This window comes from Coturnix japonica, chromosome 14 (assembly GCF_001577835.2).
Source record: "Coturnix japonica isolate 7356 chromosome 14, Coturnix japonica 2.1, whole genome shotgun sequence".
Classification (NCBI taxonomy): domain Eukaryota; kingdom Metazoa; phylum Chordata; class Aves; order Galliformes; family Phasianidae; genus Coturnix; species Coturnix japonica.
In genome coordinates this window covers 7,297,922-7,323,816 of record NC_029529.1, presented here as the reverse complement: position 1 = coordinate 7,323,816, position 25,895 = coordinate 7,297,922, and the positions used below count along the sequence as shown (strand labels likewise).

The 25,895-nt window shown below is 41.7% G+C and overlaps 1 protein-coding gene and 1 long non-coding RNA gene across 5 annotated transcripts; one reads left to right on the top strand and one right to left on the bottom strand.

Annotated features, from left to right (window-relative positions):
• Window positions 1–1,064: 1,064 nt before the first annotated feature.
• LOC116654080 lies at window positions 1,065–6,075 on the top strand. Its single transcript, XR_004308955.1, has 2 exons — window positions 1,065–1,095; window positions 4,762–6,075. It is a non-coding gene; the product is annotated as an uncharacterized LOC116654080 (long non-coding RNA).
• Window positions 5,263–25,375, bottom strand: UNKL (unk like zinc finger). Of its 4 annotated transcripts, XM_015876555.2 has the most exons (17): window positions 24,321–24,434; window positions 22,602–22,708; window positions 21,526–21,592; window positions 19,624–19,800; window positions 19,013–19,146; window positions 18,051–18,186; window positions 17,681–17,798; window positions 16,384–16,468; window positions 15,764–15,876; window positions 14,813–15,001; window positions 13,623–13,685; window positions 13,365–13,530; window positions 10,598–10,690; window positions 10,052–10,282; window positions 9,226–9,419; window positions 8,318–8,572; window positions 5,263–6,889 (listed from the first exon to the last, which is right to left on the bottom strand). In XM_015876555.2, exons 5-17 carry the CDS (start codon window positions 19,050–19,052, stop codon window positions 6,734–6,736), a joined length of 1,839 nt encoding a protein of 612 aa, XP_015732041.1. In that variant the 5' UTR covers window positions 19,053–19,146; window positions 19,624–19,800; window positions 21,526–21,592; window positions 22,602–22,708; window positions 24,321–24,434; the 3' UTR covers window positions 5,263–6,733. The 4 variants fall into 4 exon arrangements, with proteins under 4 accessions (XP_015732041.1, XP_015732039.1, XP_015732040.1 ...); XM_015876553.2 differs by lacking the exon at window positions 21,526–21,592 and having other exon boundaries at window positions 22,602–22,811; window positions 24,321–25,375; XM_015876554.2 differs by lacking the exons at window positions 21,526–21,592; window positions 22,602–22,708 and having other exon boundaries at window positions 24,321–25,375.
• Between the last annotated feature and the right edge of the window lie 520 nt (window positions 25,376–25,895).

Sequence of the window (25,895 nt, the reverse complement as noted above, 5' to 3'; positions counted from 1 at the left end):
CTGCTACGTGGGGCACACAGGCAGGGTGACTTAGGGTGACAAAGCTGCACTCAGCCCAGCTCTTACCAACAACTGAGGATTAAATTAAATTAAATTAAATACAATTAAATACAACCCTAACTGAAAATAGAGGGAAATAAAATAGATAGCTGAAGTTTACAGGAGTGTCCTTGACACAGAAATACCTTCTTGCTATAATTTCCATCTTCAATTTTGTACTAAGATGAAAGAGTTCTTGGAAGCCATGACCCTGCCATCCTGCACTTGAAAGAGCATCTGCTGCAGCGCAGCCTTTCCAGAACAAGGGCCTGGACTTAAAGCCAGTGCAAGTTCTTATTATGTTGTTCCCTTTTCTATGAATCCTAGGCTCATGGTTAGTCAGTGTCCTTTGTGTACTTATTTATTTAGAATTACAGACTTCCAATACATGAAACACTCCTTAAGAAATAATTTTAGGCTGGAGTAACTTCATAAATAAATCACCACAGCTGCAGTGAAGTAACTGGGATCTTGGTCATTGCACACAGCTGTCCTGCATCTCTGACAAGACAGAAAAGTGCATCTGAAGCTGAATAGAGGTGTGTATTGCAGGCAAGCAAGGCATTCTAGTGAGCTTGTTAAAAGGCAAATAGTGTCCCTCAAATTAATTTCATGGGTCTGAGGCAAAACTGTGAGCCAAATATTTACACGTTTTGTAGGTATTTCTATCTAGACATGTATTAAATGTCACCTCATTCCAAGTTTGTGATGTTTTAATTACTGTGGAATATTATGAATTTAGAACCTGTGTGTGTGTGTCATTCTGCTTTATCAAACATGCACACAAAAAAATCAACTCTATATTTAACTTCTTATTATCTCTCCATAGTCAAATTTGTAGTTGGAGTGGAAGTGTTGAGTCACGGCCTGAAGCAGTGATTGAGCACCTGGTGGGAAGGCAGGGCCAGGCCAGGGGAGCTCAGGTGTATGCAATGTATCTGAGTGACTGGGAGGAGTGGGGCCAGGATCCACCCCTTCCCAGCCCTCATATAAGGGTTGGCAGTGGAGGTGAAGGTATCTCACTGGAGTTTTCTGCTTACCTGAGGCCTTCTAAAGGTAAGCAGCTGCTTTCCTTTGTTTCTGTGTCTGTAGCTGCTGTTCTGGGGCATGCTCTTGTTTGCTGCAACCAATGACTTTGCCATTCCATTGTTACTGCTGTGTTTTTTATTATTTTATGGTGTTATGCTTGGTGAGCCAGTCAGATACTTATTTAGGATTGGTTATCTGGGAGAAAAAAAGAAAAAGAAAAAAAAATTGAAGGTGTGTTGGGTGGTTGCTGGGGCTGCATCAAAAGAGGAACTCCCAGGGGGAACAGTGGGATTCCTGGGTTCTCCATGGTTAAGTGCCACATAGATTATTGATGACAGTGGTCTCGCTATTAGAGCTCCTTCAGATATGTCTGACTTCTTGAATAAACTATGACAAACTTTTTTTGGTGGCTAAGGAAAGTGAGGTAAGAGTAGTAGCAGCATCTGCCATAGCATGGCTGCTGTTACTAATATTAACATGCATTGTTCCTCTGAGGAGGAACTGAAAGATGAAAATGAGCTCTTTAAAAGCCTGTATGAGGCAACTAGAAAATAAAATTACATCTTTAATGGGGCAAACTGCTTCACCTTCAAATGCAGCTTCCCTTCTGAAGTTAAGAGCTGCATCATGAGAAGGGGGAAAGGAGTTCTGGTTGGCTTTCTTTTTGTTTAGATTCAATCAGTCTAAGATCCAACTAGAGGATCCTGGGAACCTCAGATCCTCTAGAAATAAAACTGATAATAACAAGAGACATAGAAAATTCAGTGTAGACCAGCAGGGTTGGCACCTGAAATGTTGGGTGGGGCCGAGGTCTTCCCTAAAACTGAAACCCAGAGACCCACCCTACGGACTCCTCAATCAGGACCCATATGGGTACCCCAGTAACAGATGTTTGATCTGGGCTGGGGTTCAATCTGCAGAGATAGATCCTCAGCTGTGTGCTCCTCCAGCTATGGAAGCAGTGGGAGGGCAATCAGGAGTTTTAAAATATCCTCCAAAAAGCAGGGCTGAGACTTATTGGAAAAATAGCAACAAGAATCCAGAACCCAGAAGATTTCCTAGTTCCAAATGGAAGTAAAAAGCCTCCTCGAGTGAGCTGGGCCACCTGAGGAAAGAGAACTGGCAATTGCTCAGTTACTCCTGTGAAAAGGGATGTCAGCTCTGACTAATTTTTTTGTCCCCCAGAAGTATACAGCAGGTTATGGCAGTAGTCGACATGAGTGCAAGAATGTCAATTATTTACAGTGTTTCAACCAATTTCTGGGGTGAATACTGGTGGATCTAGGGACAGGCAGTGCCTGTAACTGGGACATGGCTGAGCTTGGGGGTTGGGTGTTTCTCACCCTGGGAGTGTAAGGTGTCTATTGCCCCAGTCCTGGTTTGTACTGTGTGTAGATATGCTATTAGATCTGACTCTCCAGATGCCTGTAGGAGAGTTCAGAGAGATGTATTGGTATTCAGGCAGTGCAAGCAATATGAAGAGGCCATATGAAACGTGAGCCTATTTGCTTGCCAGATTTGTGCTGGATTAATAATACTAAATAGTATAGACCCTGAAGGGAGGGCTGGTGGCAAGGGGAGATCTCTAGAATGGTGCAGGAACTAGAAAAAGTAGGAAATGTAAGACCTGCATGTAGCCCACTTAATTCCCCTGTATGGCCAGCACAGTCAGATGGCACATGAAGGATGACACTAGAAATAAGGTCATGCTGTCCATTCAGCATTAGCTGATATTACCTCCCCGATGGACACCCTGAGTAGGGAGATGGCAGCCTGCTGTTGTGTCCTAGACTTGGTTGATGCATTCTTCACTATTCTCATTCATGAAGAATCACAAGATCAGTTTGTAGTTGTGTGAGGAGGCAGGCAGTGGACCTTTATGTCCTGCTGCGAGGGTATTCACCAAGCTGTTGTTGTGACTTGGTGGTGTGTGACCTAACAGGTTGGAGTAATCCTAATAACATCAAACTGTACTGCTATATTGATGATCTCAAGTTGCTGTCGGGCTCACTGGAAGCACTGGGAAAGGCAAATTGTAGTGAATGGCGTGCCACTGATTCTGTTAGATATAATGTGCTCCACAGGGTCTAGACTGGGATATGAGAGTATTTTGTCATAGAAGATGCTTTTCTAGAACAAGATAGCTAATACCTGCATAACGATGCTTGTGATTTGGCTGATGTGTGGTACATGGTGACTGACAGCACTGAAGCTGCAGTATGTGACTGCTACTGCTCAGAATCATTAACCAGAGCTGGATATGATGGGCTGCACTGTGAACTGACACAGACTGTGCAGGGCAGAGCTCCATGAATGTGGCCGGGCTGGATGTGACTTGTTCAACTCTTGGCTGGCTGAAGCATGTTCCAGGTGAAGCTGTGGCAAAGTTCTAAGTCTGTTTGACAACTGATGTCTGTATCTGTGCTCAGTCTATGTGCTCCTGGGAGCTGAATGATGGCGGCTGCTAAAGCTGCCACAGAGCTCTCCAATGAGATTTAGCACGGCTATTTTTGCTACTGAAGGTGAGCAGGAATGGAGGAGATGCGGTAGCAGATGAGACAGGGCAAATAAGTCAGGTGTGAAACATAGAACCCATCTGTGCGGACTGATGGCTGTATTTGTGGTCACTGTATTTTTGTCTTAGTAAATGCTTTCTACACTGCTCTCCTTTTAAGATACAAACGTTACAGGAGGAGCTGTTCCAGCCCCTGTCGGATGGTTCTTAGTACCACAAGTGCTGCTTTTCATGTAGGTCTTATTTCCAGCAGTTTCAGGGCAGCGGGTACGAGAAACCATCGCGAAAATGCAGCCCGTGTCCCCCCACCGCCTGCAGCGCAACGCTGCTTCTGGCCGCGCGTGCGTAAAAGCACTTGAGACTCCGCCCCGCAGCCACAGCGGACGAGTAGAGATGAACCATTTATTGCCACGGCAATAAAAATAACTGCGGGACTTTGCGAACCATCGCGTATATAAACGCTATTGTATAGAGACGGGGTAACAGGCGTTCGGTTTTATACAGGTGATGTAAATGATGATGTGCTGTGACCGACAGCTTCTGTACTGAGAGCTGCTCACAAAGCCACCTCACTGCTCCATCAATGAATGTAATTAAGGCCCGATATGAGCACGGTGTGACCGCAGTAACATCACCGCCTGTGTTCAGTGCTGGGTACTGCAGAAAATAAGCGTGTCCTTAGTAACCAGCTGATCAATGACTGATAAGCCTATGGGACAGAGCTACCTGCACTGAGTGCAACTGCTGATTGATGGCAGCTCTCACTGGAAAACCCCCTGGAATCCGCTGATCCCCCGGCTAAAATAACTCTGACATAATGGCAGCTGCATTAAAAATAACACTCTGCATAAATTACCACAAGTACCAAAATGCAGCTGGGAGACAGATTTAGTTTTGAAGTATTTTGTAAATCCAACAAGTTACTCTATTTTTGCCTCACTAAAATATAATTTTAATGCTTGTTTTCTAGATACAGAGCACAAGTACTTATAAAGGTCGTATTTCTCTTCTGACCTGTTCCAAACAGCCCACAGCCCTTCCTGCCCTCCCTTGTCAGGTGCTGATGTACAAGTGCACGTATCTGGTTTTGTGGTGCTTATGGAGACGTTTGCTTACGGTGTCTCACAGAACATCTCTGTGAAGAACAATTAATTATACAGTTTTTCTTGTGACTGCAGCGTCTGGTTGGAGCCTCAGGATCAGCCCATAGTGAGAGCAGGTCTGGGAAGGAGAGCACCAATGAATAATTCCCACAAAGAACGATAAACTCAGACAGGACGAAACCATCCTTCTGTGTCTCTGCACAGACAAATATCGGCAGCGAGGTGTGGGCTGGGCTGGTTTCCTCTGAAATACCAGAGCAAAGTTGTCAATTGAGACACTTCTAAACATGTTTGTGAGTGCAACAGCTGCAGAAAATGATTCCATGCTGTGGTTACATCACAGCACACTGGTATCCAAAGTAAATTCCTGTTTGAAAATGTAACAACTGCACTCTATCATTATACACCAGTCTTTGATCCACTTACTGTTCCAATCATCGCACATGAAGAACAGCTTTATTCCACCCACAGCACAAACATGTGAAGACACTGACAGCGACAGCCAACCCTGCTGAGCCACGATCCTCTTTGTATCACACCTTTACAACAGAGCAGTATCCCAATGGTAGGAATAAGTAAAAGATATTTAACACTTTAATATCCTTCCCCCTTTCTGCCAGGTCTCACCATTCCCACACACCGACGTGCCTTGGGAAAGCAGCAGTGTACATTTAGTTATCATAGAGCTGAGTCATGGATTGGTTTTTGCTGACTCATATATTCAGATAAAACACCCTCACTTAATTAATCTCCATTTCAACAGTAATGGTTACAGTTACACACTTTGCTTTTTGTTTCAACATGAAAGAACTTGAAACAGATCAACCCTTCTGTGCCTGTGAGCTGACTTCAATACAGAGATACAAATCATGTAACACAGTAGGAGGTCGTTCAGTGTCAGCTGTACAAACCTCTCACCCGGATTAAACAAAAGAAGGAACAACACGGGCAGTTATTCCTTGTAACAAAACCGAACACAAACATGTTAACATCAAGAATCCATTAACTTCTCCTAAATTGCACATTCCCAACAAGCAGGATGAAGTATTTCACCTTTTAAAAGAATCCCTGTGTCAAAGTGCTGCTGCCTGATGACACAACAAAGTCATTTTGCAGCTCCTTTCATACGTGTTACCTCAGTACTGAAAACATCTACTTCAAAATATCTATCAAAACAAGAACATTCTCACACCATCATATCGTACAGCACAGAACTCAGCAATAGAACCCGACTGCAAAATCCTCTTCTCATGTCTTCTGCTCTTGTTTAGAGTATTTGGCATAGGCACTTGGTACGAGTTATTCCACGTCTGCTCCCAGCAAGTACCACACAAATTAGATAAGGTACAAAACATTGTAAGACTCCAAATATCGAAACCAAGAGAAATATGCAAACACACAGTATGTTACTAGAAGTGATTGGCCCACAGAACCTAACACATCCTTCAATAGCAAAGCAGACGTGCCTTGCTGTTCTTCTCTCCACTGGTTTATAAATATCATAGAAGGCAGTTAACTTATAAATTGTAGAAAATCTAAGTAAATTCTCACATCTATTTAATCTTATGATTTAACAGTAAAACCATATGAAATATTTGAAATTCACAGTACACATATAAAGCATCGTATTATTGTGTATTAAAAAATAAGCTTAAGACCAAGAAAGCAGCTCGAAGCAATTTACAATATATCCTCCAACAACAACGACAAATAATTAAAAAGTGCTTTTATAACAATCGTAGTTTTCAAATGGTGAGTAAACACAGTGTCAGACCAATCCCCACACACCAGCCCTGGCACAGCACACACAGAGACGTGGCTCAGTGCCTGCTGAGCTCAGTGCCCACTGACTGCACCTGCACATCTGCCTCCTGCACTGACAGCAGCTGGGAGTGCTTTCATTCACCGTGGTGTCACATCACAATGGAAATCGGTCTAGCACTGTTAAATGGATTAATTATCAGTGATTTATATAATTTTTATACAAAATACAAAAGCATAAAATATATTTCATTCATTAACATGATACGAGTACCAAGCCTGCATGTTACCACAGATTGCTTTTTTTCTTGCAGCAGGGACATTCTTCTTGCTTAGCCACACAGTGATCACAGAGTATGTAATGCTGACATGGGTTCAGGACAATGCCACCATCACCTTCTGGACATCCTGCACACTTCTTTGACTGAAGCTGAAAAATCACCTGTAAGATGGTTATTGCACTCAGTAAAAGGAATCTAAACTGTTCAGTTGTTTTTACACTCGGATGTCCCGATAAAACTCTCTAACAACACAAAGAATAATGTTCTGTGTATGATGAACAACCAAGCTGGGGGCTGTGAGACCTGAGCGTGCACAGCCATGACAGCAGCAGCTGGAGGAGAACAGGTGCACTTAGACAAGAAGATATCTAAGCTATCACTTCTGGACTGCAGCTTTTCTGCATCACTGGGATAAGTGATGCAAGGCAGGGATAAAAACAGCAGAGAAGTCAGCCTTTTTTTTTACCATCGTGTATACTTCCTTGTTTTGACATTTCAAAGTACTGCTACACTTTTCCCAGTTGTGAGAGGTGTTTGCCTTAAGAGAAAACAGAAGCTTCCCATATATGTTATACTTTGAATAGAGCTACAGGAACAGACTTTGGGGGTATGCAAATAGATGTCTCCATGTAGTAAAGCACCTCAAGCTTATTAAAGGGCAGGAAGAAGCGAAAGGCATCTAAAAACTAGGTTAATTTTTGAGTCATCTTTGGGTTAAGAGGAGCAGCACTGAGATGGCACCTTTCTCTGGGACAGAAGAGAGAGGTGAGAAGAGGCCACAGTGCTAAAAGAAGCCTGAGAAGCCGTAAAGGTTGGTAATTGTTCTAAACAGCCCCATGTGGCTGAGATGACTTCTGTCCCAGGATCTCATGACTTTGTTCAGATTGGAAACTCCGGGACTGTTTTGCTTCTCTCTGAAATCCATCAGGAGAAAAACAACAAAGATCCCTATAGCAAATGTACTTAGCACAAGAGCCTGCTAAATAGCAAGTCTCACCTATCTACTTTATTGCCAGAGACTTAAATTAGGTTTTAACCTCCTGTATGGAGAGCCTGGCTTTTCTTCAAGGCAACAGTTCCTGCTGACACGGATGGCACTGGACAGGAGAAGCGCTGAGACAGAGAATACACTGATCGATTGCCAGCGATTCTATGCTCCAAATCTGTACTGGCACCTCTGACTATACAAACTCCTAATGCAGAACCTCACCACCTACATTCTAAACAAGGGAATAACGTGTAATTGTTGACACTTATTTATTACAACTGTTTTCATTTCTTCAGGTAGTGGCTGAAATTTCGTCAATTTAAGCTTTTTCAGAATTTTTTTTGTTTTGTTTTTAAATCACCCTCAGAATCCTCGTGAACTGCTGGTCATTTATTCTGATCGCTGAGCAAAGAATCAGAAGAATCTATCAGGCTGAGAACTTCGAACATCATTAATCCAGAAGGGAAGCCTTAACCCTGAGATCAGCCATCTCAGATCAGAGATCTCTCTGAAATTAAACCTGGCACATGCACCTCACTGAAGCTCCCTGAGCTGTCAGTTTTAGTTAAGCAAAAACAGTTACACAGACACAGAAACTCACCTCATCTATTGTTCCTAAATCCAAGTGCAGCCGGCTTTGTAAGGAGCGGAGCTTTGGCAAGGATATTTTCTCTATGTCTCCATAGTTTTCCATGTATGGTAAGGCAGTAGATAGGCAGGCAGCTAATTGCACCTTCAGCTTTTTTAATTTATTTTCCACTGCTTCCTTCTTCTGAAGCGCCAGCTGTTTGTCAGCAGATGCAACATCAGCACGTTCATTTGCTTCCTGAGCCTCCTTCTGCCATGCATCACATGCCTGAGAGAAAACGACTTTTTAAATTAAAATGGAATTGCAAATTCAAAAGCCCTCAAAGGTGCGGATTTCTGATTTTGGACACGACAATGTAATTATGGTCAATTTAATGGTTTTCCTACTGCCGCACTTACGGAGCGCTATGAATGGAACGTGTGTTCAAATTTCAGTGTCAGGAGACATTAAAACCTGCCAGAACACAGCAGAGCTACTTTGCTATTCCTTGTCACAGAGAATACGATATGAGAGGAAGAAAAAGACTGCAGGAAATGCACTGGAATGGCAACTGTCAGGAGCCTCAGTGTGACTGCTGAGGTGGCTGAGTACCATCCAGGCACAATACGCAGCCAGAGTTACTAACAAACCTTTCTGTGTGTGTGTGCTTATCAATGGACAGGGGTACAGGATGGAATGTATGTCTTTAGTTACTTTACGCTGAGATACGCTGCTGTTCAGCACTAAAGGATCTGCTTCCTTTATGCTGACAGCTCATTTGGGAGATAGGAAAAACATCACTCACAGTCAATTCACTTGATAAGACTGCAAAAAAAAATGCTGGGTTTAAGGATAATACAACGTGTAAAAATGGAAAATCAGTCGGAGGTGCATGTTTATTAAATACAGAGAGAACGTAATACTACCATGAATGAATGTACCTGTTTTACTTGTTGCCACGATTCTTCCCACTGTTTTAGTTTTCTCTTGGCATCATTGAGTTCCTGTCTCACTCGCGTCAGTTCGTTCCCGTTGCTGTTTGGACTCACTGAGGGGGCAGCGTCACTGCTCAGAACTGGGGATGGGCTGGGAGAGAAATTCCCAGTTACAAAGTCCCACATGCTCCCATTTAAACCTGTAAAACAATAAATTCAGTCTGCACACCCTGCTACAGAATGTTCCACATGCAGAACTACGTAACCACACTGAAAATGCAAAGCTCAAACTTTTACCTGCCAGATTCATTATTTTACTGCCTTCAGAAATGTAAAAGCCTGAAAAATACTTGTAGCTGTGGAGCAGTTCAGGAAACTTACCACGTGCTTTTCTCTTGCTACTTTTATTAAAAGAGCACAGTCCGCAAATGCAGAAGAAACAGTGGGAATACATTCATATACAAGAACCTTTAATCCCAGAAGTTCATACATCATTTTAGTTTTTTTTCTCTCTCTGTTTTCTATTTCTTAGCAAAAGTTGTAGCTTAAACGTGTTCTTGCTGACTGCTCTATCTCCTCCTTGCAAATGCCTCTCTAAGGAAATATCTCCTCTTCCAAGAACATTTTCTGTCTTCACTAGGAAGCAAAAGTTAACTCCTTGAACTCTCTCCCACATACCTCACTTAACACCAACAATGTTAACAATTAAAATAGCTGGGCTTTGTCTTCCAGATCAAGTCATGGGAAGTCTGCAAAGCTTTGAGCCCAACCCTCCTGACCTGCCAATGATTCCCCTCTTAAATCACAGCAGTGCAGCCTTCAGCCCACTTACCTAAAGAGTTGTGAGAAGAGGCGGAGGTGCCTAATATGTTCTGTTCCGACTTCAAAGGCTGAGGCTGCTGTTGGTGAGGGACCATAGTGGATGAAACAAAAGACTGAGAAAGTGATTGTGAAAGAGAATTGAGTGGAGAGGTTGAAAGGGATGATGATGAATGTAAAGAGGAGGAACGAACAAGAGAACCTGGAATATTGACAGGTGCTGAACTTTCCAGTAATCTTTTACCTAAGCATGCACAAAAAAAAAAAAAAAAAAAAAAAAGATTAGTTCCAAAGCAGGACGCAGCTCTGCAAGGATCCTTCTGAAAAACTACCATGTAAAGCTAAACCGTATATTCAAATACCTGCCATTCACAATGAAAGTATTACTTATCTGCTATTGTAAAAAGTATGTTAAAATCAAACACAGGAGCACGGACATCATCTGTGGCTCCATCGATCGTCAAACGTACTTAACTCTACAAAAACTAAGTTCGAAGCGAAGTAATAACCAATATAATTATATAACTAATATAATCAAACAAATGGATGAACCGCTTACTTGCTAGTCCAAGGTCACTGCCTTCCTGATCTTCCAACTCTCTATGTATGGAGGCAACATTCACACCATTGAAATGTATATCTAAAGCTGAACCTGATAAAACAAGACATTGTATTATTGAATTATCCATATAACCATCGTGATGCTGAAATGAGGAAACGATGATTATTTTTATTAACATTTCCATCATAAAAATCTTTAATGTCTAGATCACATCTAACACCACACAGCACCACCCACTGGCCAAAGTTTGTTCCAACTGACACTAACTGGGAAGATCTAATAAGGGATCTGGCATGATTTTGATGAATAGCTATAATGTCAATGCAGCTGACATGGGAAAGTATTATGGGGGAGGGAACCACCGTCTGTGCTGGACAGGATGCCCAGGAAAGGATGTTCCTCTGCCCCAACTTGCACTTCTCACCTGGTATCATGGACAGTTTTCTCTGTCCTTTCTTTTTCTCCCTCTTTTTACATTTATTTTTCTTTGTAAATAATATTCACCATTGTGTTCCATCAGCAGCGGACCCCACTGATCACTCTCTGTGCACATGAACCTTTCTCAGCATGTCTGTGCAACAACACCATACTCACAATGATCATCTCATGATGCTTCTTTCTTTTCTAGTGTTATTTTTCCACTAGAACAGAAGCAGGCTACTCACACTGTATCCCTTGTCTGCCAGGAGTAGCTCAATGCATCACCTAAGCCTCAATAAGTGCCAGCTCTACCTGATTGACACACTCATTCTCAGCTCCCCTGTCCCTTTCTTTTCTTCAGCTCTTGAGGACAATCACTCAGCCAGCAGACAGAAAAAAACCTAAGAGCTCCCCATGAAATCATGATGAGGGGACAAAGAAAAGGCTTCAGACCTCACGGTCTGACAAAGCCTCCTCAGATCTTGCTAATACAACTCCTGTGTTTCCCATAATGCTTTATCCACTTCCATCCATCCATCCTCTTTCCCCATTACCACCGATCAGTTTCTCTTCCTGCAACTTCTTCCTTTTTTTTAACAATTCTTCAATGCACCCATTTCTACAAGAAGTTACATATTGGCTCTACAAGACTGTTCTAATTTTTGCTCTATTAGAATCACATACAGCACTCCATTTTCATTGCCATCATGTATGTCCACAAAGCAGAACAATGGAGAAACAACTTACGTATATGAAAAAAACCACAAAATCCACAGAGTTGAAGTCCATTAACTAATACTTCCCTGTGACAAGTCAATTATGACTCACCTTCATATAATAAAAATAGCATCCTGCAAACTATTTTAGATAAATAGCTGAATACAGCAGAGGCGTATTTTAACAATTAGGAATCAAGAATCTCTTTGAGCTCACTGACAATGACAAAAGGACACGCGAAACAGCACAAAACATCTTCAATGACTTTGCAACGCTTGTTCTGCATGTAGTTTTAGCATATATCTTAAAATTACACTGCATTAGCACTGCATCAAGTATGTGGAAATTAGACCTTGGATTTCACTGTTCTGGTCAACAAGCACATACTTACTCCAAAAGCTCTCTTTATTTCAACAAAAAAGTGATTTCTATAGCATTAACTGTAAGCAGTAACACTGTATTACTTGCAAAGAACAGAACCTAAAAATCTGCTCGCTAATTCTGACAACTAAAAATAATTTTACATTTATGTTTCAACACACAAATCACCCACCAAACCTGTTTAGGACAGCAGGGTACACACCTGGGAGACTATAGGAAAATATCTGCCATTTAATATCCTACACAGATTTCTTTCAAAAAGATAAGAAGAGGAAATGCCTACCTTACCATTGCTAAGTGCTGACTCACTGCCTGCAGTCTCCTGCTCTCTGGCACACACTGATTTAAACACAGAAACCTCCAAGCACACCAGCTAATCACAGCACACCCCTGCTCATGTGACTGACACCACAGGCTGCAAAATACAATGTCCTTCAAATCACATTTCCTGTTACAGCCTCCTGAAAAAATCACGTTTACTGCACAGTGCCACACATTGCAACAAGTTTGTGCATAATGTTAATCAACAGGGACCAGCTAATACTGAGAGATGTCAGGACTGACACTCGGAGTGAAGGAGAAAGGCTGAAGGGGCTGCCTGATACCACATGAAGTTCAATAAAGGCAGACAAAGTAATGCTGCACCTGGGATAGAATAATCCCTTGCAATAGTACAGGCTGGGGACCAAATGACCATAAAGCTGTTTTGTAGAAACAGAGCTAGGAATCCAACAAACAATGCATTCAGCATGTTCTGGGGGAAGTAAAAGCAGCTGGCCTGCATTAGTAACAGCGCAGCCAGCAGGCTGAGGGAAATGATTGCTCTCCAGCACCTGTGAGAGCACAGCAGGAGCACCTTGACCAGATTTGGGTTTCTCCAAGCAAGAAAGACATTTACATTCTGGAGTGTGCCCAGTGCCTTGCTGTCTGGATGGGTAGGGGGCTGAAGTACATAACATACAAAGACTCAAACTCTCAAACTTTGTATTCTTGACGCAATTCAGTTGATCTGCCAAAGTATTTGGGAACTAAATCGGGCTTACACTGGAGAATTTATGAAAAACAATTATTTTTTTTTGGAAAATATTCAATGTAAAACTTAAATATTGCTTTTAATTTAATACAATAAAGCTGAGTATATACAAATGTCTTTACCAACAAGCTGTTCTGAACCAACATTAAAATAAGGAGAATTTGAATAATACAATAAACTACATACAATCAGAGAGCAGATGTTAAGACTTACCTATAACCGATTCAACTGTGTTATCAGCAGAATAGAACGGGAGGGTTTGGGTACTGATAATAGAGACAGTTGTAGGAGATGAACTGTCTGATCCAACACTGGAGGCCAGACTGGAAGTAATACTTGAAGCAAGTGGGTTAACCACTGAAAAAACACTGAGATGGTTCTGTTAAAAACAAACGTGTATATTAGTGTGTGTGTGTGTGTGTGTGTGTGTCCAAAAAACCCCAAACATCAGTGTTTAGCTTTTAGCAATACCTGCTTGTTGTCCTGTTCATTTTTTTTCTGCTGATTCTCAGCTGAGAAGCTTCGCTGCTTTGCCTGAAACAAGATAAAATTGATATATGTGAACTTAATGACTCACTGATAAGAATATATGATTAGCTCACGAAGGGTCAGAGTCATCACTGTAATGTTCTAAAAAGAGGTGACTTAATTTCCCTTGCTGCAGTTCCATAATGAGAGTTAAGTTTTAACGATCACAAAGTAAATCAACATGGAAATTAAACACATGGAAGCTATTTCTAGCCCCAAAATTGAGTAGCCATGTTAGTGCTATGGTAGACTGAAATACCAAGTGCCTGCCAGCTGGTGACAGTTTCTCCAAGTGGCTGGTGGGACAGAAGCCTGGGTTAGCCCAGAGTTTCAGCTCAACTGCCCATGTTTTTCTCTCTAAGTAATCATGCTACAATTAACAAACAAAAGTCTCAAATGTAGAGGCAGATTTTAACACCATTTTATAACAGGGTAACTTTTGAAAGAAGTGAGACATACATAAATAAAAGGAAACTGTAAGCCATTTCTCTTTGCCACTGTGCTCTTGCAGAACATGATCAAAAGTATTTCTGTTCTTTTCAAACCAGAAACTTTAAGCGACTTCCTGAATTGCAGTAAACTCTGCATGGTCATCTCTGTCTCATTAGGAAGAGTTATTTCTGCTGCCTTTGAAAAGTTCTGTTTGTTCTTTTTTTTTTTCCCCTTTGAGAGATTTCTAATCTCTCTTGTAATGAATGCTCCCTATCACTCAGACACAGCTCTTCTCCTTTTTATATGCCCCTTGTTATTCCATCATGTTTTCTTCTTGGTTGCAAACTCCCTCACTGCCTCCTATCTAGGCATGGCCAGTGAAAAGCAAGAATAGTAGGGTTTCTTAACAGTTATCCTGTTCTGTTCTTGGTAACATAGGTTTAAAAATGACCATCACAATTCTGCAAGACTTTGATTTACTGCATTCCAGCAGAGCTGCAGTGACAGCTTCAGTGTGAGCATCCTTAGTCATGACAGCTGCACTTTGATAGAGTTTTCAGCTCACTACAGGGAAGGATTTCTGACCTTGTGTTGAATTTTACCAGAAATCACAGTAGATACAGGAGATAGAGAGCATTTTCTGCTTACTCTTACTATTAAAGGATTGTATTTCCACATCTAGACCCACATTATTCACATACCTGGTCTTCTCGTTCAAAACCTGGTGCCTTAGGATAGCTGGTTGTTGGTGAAGAAACACCTGAAGTGCTAGACTCGGAACACAAAACACCATTTGCTAATGATCTCTGTCTACAGAGAGGTCCAAGGGGTGACAAAGAACTACTGCTACCAGAACTTGATGTTACAGGTGGACTTGAAGAACAGGAAATCTGTAGGAGACAGAAAAAAGTGTCTAATACATTCTGTAATACTTATGTTTGCAGCAACATTTGGAAGACAGTTCAATGAAACTATAAATTAATTTCACTCTCAATACAATACTAAATTCAGCATATTTCCATGTATTTTTGGTATAAGTTGGGGGAAAAAAGTACCAGATGACAAAAGTAACTTGGAATTATTGTAATGTGTTTGTCTCTATGTACAAAATGACTCGGGCAGAAATCACTCTTCTTAAAAGAAACTAATTCACAATAAATGTGTACTTGCTTTCTGACAGCAATACGAAGCCACAAGGAAGCAAGCCAGGAGTCTTAACAACTGCACTGTTTAATTGTAATTCCTTTGAAAACTAATTAATAAACCAGGACAGAAAACAGGGGTGGGATCAATCAAGACCTTCCAAGAATGAATTTTTTTCCTATAGGAAAAAGACAGGTAAGTTGTCCTTCCATTGTATCATTAATTAACAATGACACTCCTTGCTTTAGCATTCAGAATAATTGTATCTTAAGACAAAAACAAGGGCAGAAAATAAAAGTAATACATAATTAAGTCTGGTTTTCTGAGCAGACATTCTGTTTAAGTTCTCAAAACCAGTTAGACATTACTGCCTGACGCTTACTATAGTTTTGTTTTTCTGTTTTGTTTTTAGTTGTTGTTGAAGTACAGAGAAATTAAAAAGGAGATGCTTAGGAAATAAAACCACTCCATATTGGCAGATGATTGGTGCAGCTTTTAGAGATACTTACATTCCCAGACTGCGCAGTGTTACTCGTAAGGCTGTTTGTGGCACTAACACTGCTGCTCCATTCATTTGCGATTCCTATACTGTCTGTTGAAAACAGGTGAGCACCTGGCTTGACTGAAAAGTAACAACAGCATCATAATTACTGGGTTGGTTTTGCTTTTTCTTTCCCCCCCATCATTCCAGCCTAGAACCACTTTACATTAATAATAAAATACGTAGAGAAGCTTTTACTTGCACTGCTTACTGTAAAAAGGAATATTAACCTCTGAGAAATTAACACCTAATGTAAATTACAATCAATTACTACTTAATTAATCTCTAAGTAACCGAACAATTACTTCCCAATTTCCCCAAAGGCTACTTTGTTAAACTACTAAACAGCTCAGATATTTGATTATTTTAATTTAAAGAGACTTAGTCTTCAAGTTTTACATACAAATGATGAGTTAACAAAAAAAACCATTTACTTTAGTAAGATAATTAATTTAATGATATGGAAACAATTTCTAAAAAGAAGTGGCATCAATTGCCATTTGCCCATTAAGATTAAGGATTTTAAGTCACTTCTGCTATAGGTGCTTAGCAATAACTCTGATAGAAAATAATAATTTTCTTACTTACTTTCACCATGTGCAAATGCACAAAATGGGCCACGAGGGCAGTAACCTGTCTGGCGCATATCATTGCACTTTGTGGATTTATATATCTAAACAAAACAGAAGTGTGATTAACTGAAGCATGTTTCCTACTGGGCAATAAAACAATTTAAACCTTTAAGTGAAAAGTTCTTAATATTTAATAGCAATATATTTAATATAGATTTTTCAGAAAACTCAGTTCCTGCATTTTTCAAATCAAACAGAAGAGCAGAATAGTATGAAAATTGAACCTCAAACAGGAGAATTCTAACTTTGTTCTGTATAATAATAAATAGTAACAGTAGTATTTCAGAGAGCTTAAATTGCTCATCATAGGAACGAGTTAAACACCAGTTGAAGTCATTTACACCACTATAAAACTGGACTGGAGAAATAATGTATATAACTAGAATGTGTTTAAAAAAAAACCACCACAATATACTTTTTTTTTTCTATGCACTGCCTGCATTGCTACACCTCTAATATTCAAATGTCCTTCTCTAACCTGACTGAAGCATGTGAGAACTGAAGTAATACTGACAGTTCAGGGCAGTAACCATGATCTAAGTTGTACGTATGATCCAGGTGCAGTTTCCTGCTCTAATGGGACCTCACTTGTCTTTGTATTTCACGTGGCTTAGACAAAGCTGACATACTAGAACAATGTTTATATCTGGTTCCTAATGTTGTTCTATTTGAAAGCACACAGATTCTTCTGGTAATTAATTCCAGGAATTAGCAAATCTGTGGCCAGTGGTACCTATAGAGGAATCTAAACTCACATTCTTTTTCTGGAGCATCTTACTTCAGCCAGTAGGAAGAGATGCTGCTCTTTCCACTTTCCCTGACCCATTCAGATTCTTGCAATTATTTGCAATACAGTTTTTAACAATGCTCAAAACTGTAATTTGTCCCAAGTTATCAGACAAATGTCAAATATCAGACAAAACTGATTCTGAAAGTTAGCTAAAATTTATACCCAAATCTTATACATGGGCAATCAACATGGGAAAAAAGGGGTTTTCACGAGTCAAAAGTCAATTCAGCTATTAGACTAAAAGCATCCAAATGCTGCAGGGAGTATTAATTCACTTTTTAGTAAGCAGTATAATAAAAATGCCTATTGGAGAAAACCACAGCAGTAAAATAAATACCCTCAGCAATTTTTGCTTAAAGCAATAATTCAGCTACTGGATGAGTTGCATGTATCCCCTTTAATAGATACACAAGCACACAATAAATTTAAAATCACTAGAAGTAAGAAGAATCTCATTTCTTACCTCGGGATGAAACTGCTGCTCTGTACGAGAATGACAATATTGACAGCTATCCCCACTTTCACACCTTGAAGGTTCACCCCATTCATCTGCATGTTTTACACTGGGGCATGGAGTAGACCTAGGAACAAACGATGCCCAGAGCATGTTTCAATCTAATTCCTAACAGAAGTCTCAAATGATTTCCCATTAAATTTGAGGAGCTTTGCTTCTGGGACCTATAAATTCTGAGAGAAAACCAGCCTTTTGTTTCTGATCAGAGGAGGGTGTTTTTGTTCCACTGGGAATACCCATAGCGTAAGAGCTCAAACAAACTAGTCCATTAATAACTACTCTTGACTGACCAAGAAGTGTATTCCAAACATTTAGGTACCTGTATTTGAATGTTCTGGGACTCCGCCTCCTGTCTCGGCTGTTGTGGTAGTGTGGACACGCATAACCCTGGCGGCAGAGTCTGGGTGGTTTTGTGCATTGCTCTGTCTTGTAGCCAGCTAGTACAAAATTGGTGTCTGTAAACAGGTCACAAATTAAGGGAAATGAGCAACTAAATTTTGTATTCTTAGTGCCTCAAGTTAGCTTAGGAATCATGTTGTTTCATAAAAAAAAAAAAAGTTATGTATCACAGACTCATCCACTCTTATATATGTACATAAGTTCAGCACTTTCTGAAATACAAGTTCAATGTTCATGCAAAGAAATCTTCATCGCATTTATATTCCATAGCAACTGTAGACTGTACAGTAACTGTACAGCAACTGTATACGTGTGTAACGTACACAAATACAGAACTTCCAGCCTTGGTAGAAAAACTATCCGGAAATTCCCATTGTATCTATTCAACATTTTGAAGATGAAAACCTTGAGCAACACTACTCATTTTAGTAAGACAAACACTGAAACCATTTCAAGTTTTAAATCTACATCTTTTCTTAAGTTCAGTGCTGTCCTTATTTCAGCAAAACTGTTTTCATGATAAGACATACTAAGACTAGCTGCTAAAATCTTCCTGGACAAACTCTAAAACCTCTTCTTGACTTCTGCCTTTTTTATCTACAACTGGTTCCAGTAAGGAGGAATTAGGACATGGAAAAAGAAGGTTCTGTCTAGAAACAGAAAAAGACAGAACGTTGTCAAAACATTTTCAATTTACATTCTCAATATAAATATCATAGACTGTACGAAACTGTTCACAAATATCTTTATTACTTACAGAAACCATTTTTTTTACTCTATTACAAAAAAGACTTCTGAATATCTCCCAAGTTTAGACCCAGGATCAACAAATTGGATCAAACAACATCGAAGAAACAGAGAAAGGAGACAGGGTAACGTTACCCTGCCATCTTGGATCTTCACTAAGGATCTTCTCAATCATTGCTTGACTTGCTAAATTCCCTGGTTGCAGATCAGGAATGCCTTCACCACATCCTAGCTGCCCATTCTGTAAAGTTTCCTGTGCCTGAAGTTCTCTGGAATGGGGAAAGAAAATGACACTGCAAAACTGTACAGCTAAAATAACCCTACCTGTCCTACTAAAAACCTGGCCTATTTTATAAAAAAATTATCGTTTAATATAGCTTCTAACAAATCTAAATTGGAATAAAAAAGCAAGCGGACAGTCATAAGGAATAACCATGTCAGACTAATCAAAGAGAACACGTGAAGGAATGCTGGCATTACATATACAGTCAATATTTATACCAGCATTGTACCTCGGTGTGCTAATACACTGACATTCTGTACATGTTATTCATTACTAGTATTGTACCACCACATATGACATGCTTACATCTGCTATCTTAATGCACAGTAAAATGCATTCTTATATTCTGTAGTTACAGATGAAATCATGTTTTTCATGCAAAGCACGCTACGTTTTCTGGTATGTAGTAGTAACAAACATAGTATTTACTGCTTAACAGGCTGCAGAAATTGAAACAGACTACCTTATGTCATATACTGGAGGTCTGAGGTCATGCGGCCCATGAGCAAAGGCACAGTGAATCCCATTCTTCACGCAGTGACCCCGGGCATCTGTTTCATGAATGCATGTTCCAGTCTTGTAATATCTGAGATGGTATTTCCTTTCTGTATCTCCTGTTGTTCGATGTAGGTAAGGGCAACTATATTGTAGAAAGAGGAAAGTTTAAGCATTGCTTTATTTTTAAACATTCAATTCTGAATTATGCTCTCTCATTAACTCATAACAAACAACTAATCAAGATAAATGGTGCATGGGAACTGCTGAGTCACAGCCTGAACCACTGACAGAGCACCTGGAAGAAGAGACCCAGTCAGCCCTGGAAGCACATGCTGCAATTCAACGTGTGCAATTGGAAGACTTTAGACCTCACTTAAGGGCTGACTGCCCCTGAGGAAGGATCTCTTGCTGCAGTGTTTTTCTGTGAGCCTGGCTCTTTGGAGATAGGAAGCATTGCTCTTTTTGCGACATCTCCTTGTGCTGGTCCTGCTGCCATTAAAAACGGGTTGCAGCCAGTGAGTTTACTTTTACCTCTTTAAATCCCAACACAATTAGTGAGAAGACTAAGTATACCAAATTCAGTGCTACATCTCACTCTCAGCGTAACACAAAACACAACCAACAACCAAGATCTGGATGCAGTTCATTCATATTTCCTGCTTCTGTGTGAAAAGACAGTTGCAATTTTTGTTGGAGACATTTCGGTGACTCATATGAACTTCTTAAGAAACGCTTTGCAATGTATGAGCAGCACTGTGCAGCCTTCCTGTTCTGCTAGAACTGATCTACTAATACAGAAAAATGAGGAACCCGTTAGGGCTGCCAGAAGTCTCAGACAGACTCTAGACTTGCACTGAACTCGAAACAAATGAAGCTGCAATCTGAGCTAATGCTGACTGCTGCTAGCTCTCCCACCACTAGCACAATCTGTGCGGGAGTTATGTGGGAAAACATACTGGCAGAGTGTTCATTACCAATTATAACATATGCACACTACATAGGTGTGAATGTTTTCTTAGTCTTAGGTTTAATGCTCACTCCTCCATTTTCATCTGTTTAATTTTGCTGGTTCCTGTGGAAAACAAGAATTAAATGCCTCCCATCCCAAAGTGTTCAGATTTACACCTCACTGCTCAGCTCTGTGTCAGTGGCCCCTTAATGGATGGCAGCATTTTTGATTAGATGTCTGGGCTTTTTCTCTAGAGAAATTACCAATCAGCAGATGCCCCATAAAATGTTAAAGCCTTTGATTACATTCAAATTACTGCTTGAAAAGAGAGAATTATGGAATTCAATTCAAATATCTTGTCAGACAAAACACAACTCCTTTCATGCACAGTGAGAAGGAAAAATACTCAGGTCACAATTTTTCCCACATAAAGACAAAACAGATTCCAAGAACAAGCTGATAAAGAAATACAGGCTGTTTCACAAGAGCCTTATGTTTTGTTTGGTCTAAGACTCACCATTTATGCCATCTACAGCTACAGCAAAAGATTGCATGAGCTTTCATCTCGCTTCTCAGCTCTTGAAGCATCCCCTTATTTGCTTCTACCAGTGCAAACTTGCTCAACTAATATTCTTTTAAAAGCCTGCTTTCTTTATCTTCCTTTAGTACCACTATCACTCAATAATGAAAAGTTAATTTTAATTTTTGTCCCCAGTCAACAAAATGACAAGAACATCCCTTATCCTCTTGTTGATATTCAAGCAAGAACTGCTCACGTTCACAGGTGCGTTACAAACACCTGAAAAGGTACATAACTGTTCTCTTTTATATCATCCCCAAAGATATTTTTTGCTTTTTATTTTGCTTGGGCGTAGTTCTAAATATCGCCGTGCTGCCTATGACTTCTTTGTTGTTTACCTTCACTTGTCACCTGTTGTTTAGTTTGTAATTCCTGGGAGGAAAATCCACCTTCTGTGACTACAGCCTGGAACAAAAAAGATGTCTGATCTGTGATAAGAGCTGCTAAACACTGCAAGAACCAAAATAACTGTCTTCACATTTTAAAACAGGTGAGCAGCATAACTACATATTTCCTGTCTGTTTTTCTGATTTTGTTTTTTTTTTTTCCTGTGCAAGTCTTTCCTTGCTTCCATCCCTGCAGATGAAGCCAGCTCCTCTGTGTTATATGACCGCAATATACCCAGTTCCCCTATACATGCCTTCTTGCCATACTATATATTTGCTCACTCTCATCATCACAAAGCTTCACCCCTTTCCCATGTCATCTGGGGCCTTACCTAGAAGAGACATGTGTCCGTGGAAAAGCAAACCTTAATGGTCTACCCAGGTAACCGATATAAGAACTCCTTCACAGTATCATAGAATGGCCTGAGTTGAAAAGGACCATGGTGCTCATCTGGTTTCAACCCCCTCCACTATTTGCAGGGTCACCAGTCACCAGACCAGGCTGCTCAGAGCCACATCCAGCCTTGAATGCATCCAGGGATCCTGTGGGGGATCCACAACCTCCCTTAGCAACCTGTTCCAGTGCATCACCACCTTCTGGGTGAAAAACATCCTTTTTTTCTCTCTACAGAGCCATCATAAAACAATCCTTCTCCTCTACAGCCCGTCAGCCCCTACACAGAGCAGTTTGCGCATACAATTTCAAAACTGTCAGGAGAAAAATGCATCACAACTGCCAAAAAACGTTCAGGGACAACAAGAACAGCACTAGGAGAAAATAAACTGCTTACATTCTGCTTTCAAAACGGTCACAAAACAATAAGAGAGCTCTAAGTCCATGACAGCCTAAAGAACACATGTTTGTATAAAAGCATACATGCCAAAGGCTCACAAATGACTCACAAAAAGTTTCCTCAGTTAAACTGCAGGATCCCATCAATCAGTTTTGCCCAGAAAAAGCAAAAATACCATCTTTCTGTAAAGCCATTAATACTGTAAGCACCCCAGGACTGAAAGAAATCACTTACTCATCTCCATCTGGGCAGATTCCTGTAGTCTCATCATATTTTGTACAATAAACATCGGGACTGTAGTTAAAAGTTCCATCACGCCTTCGTATAGGTCTACGACGACGCTGATTTAGGAAATGCCAATGAAAACAGGTAAATGGTCTGTGCTGGGTACACTTGTGCTGCAAAAATAGAGGGCACTGCTCTGTCCTAAATTCCTTTAGATACCTAAAAAAATTAAACTGTGTTACAAGTTTATCTTATCGGAGGCACATTTTTACAGTACTAACAGGGCACTGGATAATTCAGTGCATTTAGCCCGTAAATATCTTACAAATGTACCTGCACACTGTTTGAGCTCCTATGCGTAATTAACCATTTAACAGCTGAATGAATACTCCTAAACGAGTGATTTCATTTGAGATGACAGATGTGTTACAAATAAAACACAGCAGAACGTCTGGCAAATTATTCTATGTCACGTAATTGAGCTAAAAATCAAATAAATACATTAAAAAAAAAAACCCACACTATTCAGAATTTTGCCCTAAGTGACCACTGCACAGAGATTATAAATCCATCAAGGTACCTGAATAAGGATTCATATGGCTTGGTGCCACACAACAATTAAGGCTATTTGAAAAAGCACACCTAGCTTAACTGGGCACTTAATAATCCCCAGAACCCAGGCAGTCTATACAGAAAGCCAGCGGACTGAAAGTAGTTTAAGGCTATCAGGGGGACTTCAGCAAACTTACTTTAGGGAGTGTTAGGTTTGCACTGAGACAATCCGGATGTCTCTTTGAAGGTTATTTAGGAGTAGAATCATAGAATTGTTTGAATTGAAAGGGACCCTTATGAGTCATTTAGTCCAACTCTCCCGCAAGGAACAGGGACATTTACAGCTGGATCAGGTTCAGGATAGAATCAAAGCAAGTAGGACAGGCCTTCATGGGCACCTCGAGCACAAAAGCTATTCAGGAAGTTCAAGCCTTTTCATTGCGCATCAGGATGATGCCAGACTGGGCATTACTATATTGTTTGTCAAAGGATGGATGGCAGCACTCTTTCCTGCCCCAGTTCATATATCCAACAGCCAGTTTAACAAATTCATGACATCTCTAAGGTTACAGAGCACTTGCGTTGGAAGGTGTTCTTGGGGACTTCACAGAACCTCAGATTTCCCGAGGTCTCAGGAGGGGCGCAGCATGTTTACCAGCTACAGGGAACGAAGGCATCGGGCAGGGAAAGGGATGGAGGGAATAAAGGGCATCTCTAAGTCTCAGCCACTCAGACAGGTGCACGGAGGATGTAACGGCACAAAGTTCATCTTTCAGTTCTAAGAGGAATCTTTAAACTGATCCGGACTGCAGGCAAAGATCCGAACAGAACTTTTCGATGTCCCAAGTCGGGCTGTAGCAGGATCCAGCCTGACACTACGGCACTCAGCGCTACAACACGAGCGGGGATGGCGGTAACAGCAGAGCGGCATCCCGCGCCCGGGCCGCCTCCCCCCGGCCTACCCGTACCGGGCCTCCTCTCCGCGGCGGCCGGAGCCGGGACAGAATCGGACCGAGGCCCGCTCGGCCATGGCCAACCTCCATCCCCGCAGCCGGAGCAGGAGGCCGCACGGAGCAGGCCCGGAGCCCGGCCGGGCCCTCCGCCTCAGCTCCCGGATCCCCCCCCGCGCAGCACCGGTTTCCACACAGCGGGCCGCCTCCAGATCGCGGTACCTACGTGTAATGCGTCGGCTGCTCGGTCTGCGGGGTCCCGCCGGACCCTCCGCCCCGCGGCACCGCTTTCGAAACGGACGGCATCGTCCCCAGCGGCCGGCAGGGCGCACGCGCGGCCCGCCCCGCTCCGCCCCTCACACGGCAGCTCCGTGCGTGCGCAGCTGCGATGGCTGCGGGTCGGAGCTGCGGTGTTAATCACAGCCCAAATGGATGAAAAGCTTCACACAGAAGCTTGAATTCACCCACCGCATCCACGGCAGCAGGAATCGCTGTTGCCCTTGAGAAAGCAGCGCTCAATGGTCCGCTGTGCAGTTACTGCGTGTCACCCCTGCTGCTGCGTGTGGGGGGTGTTTGATGTTTAATGAAGGGCTTCAGTCACACTTTAACTTTGCATCCTTACAGAGGAAGGCCTAAAAAATACATCTATATCTATACCCAAACTGAAAGAGAATTAAGTCAAACCAGGGTGTTTCCCTTCCTCTCCCAGGCAAGTCTCCAGAGTGGACAAGGTTTTGAGTATCTGCAAATGTAGATAAACATTAAATACAGCCCAGCTCTGTGACATGAGGAGCTCCCGCCCCACTGTGATACAGGTCAGGCACTTACAAAGCTCCCATTTAAGCAATGACTGCTGAATTCAGGCACATCCAACACGTTCTGCTGCAGAAAACAAGCACTAGTTACACATCAAGTAAACTCTATGTTATTTAGTAGAATGACAAAGTAATCTGAACACTATCAATCTTACATTAATACAGTTGTCCTCAATACTACGTGAATGCACGGCCTGCACTGCACAGCAGCAGTGTCAGCTGAAGGTCACCACCCTCAGCAACCACGTCAGACAAACAGCTCGGATAGTTTAATGTGCTGTGCAACTGAAAATAAAACATCCATGGAAAAAAACGAGTTGAACACAACAGATCTATAGATACACGTTGGTTTGCAATACATTCTGTCCATCCCTGCCATGCAATGCAGGAAAGGACCATTCCTTCCATTGTATATTGCTAAGAGAAACAGAAAGCAGTGAGATAAATAAATCCCGCTTGCACGATAAGGCTGGTTGGTGGTCGGACAGAAAAACATTTTCCAAATCAAGTGTGGGAGCAGCCTTTAAACAGCTCAACTTGTGGCAGCTCCTCCAGCTCAGGTGGAGGCATCATCTCATCATCTCTCCTGTAGCTGCTTAGCACTGCTGTGCTGTGCCGCATCTGAAGGGTCCAGCATCTCACCAGAGAACAGGGCTTCCAGTTTGTCGTCAATCTCCGTTTTCTCCCTGAACACACACCACAGCAGCAGCCCGCTGCACAGCAGGCTGACGGGCAGCACCTTCACCCACGACCTCTCGTAGTCACTCCCCATGGACTGGCTGACGCTCCACACCCGCGGGCTGGCTTTGCTGGCAGAGAACGGGATGGCTCCTTCGTCCTCTGGATCCTCGTTAGTTGAGCGCTCAGGGCCGCGCCGCCCCGCCAGCCACCTCCGGGAGCCGAGCAGGAGCACAGAGCGCCGCGCCCTGCAAAGACACGCGAGTCAGCGCTGCGGGACGGCCGGCACCGGGACCCTGACACCCAGC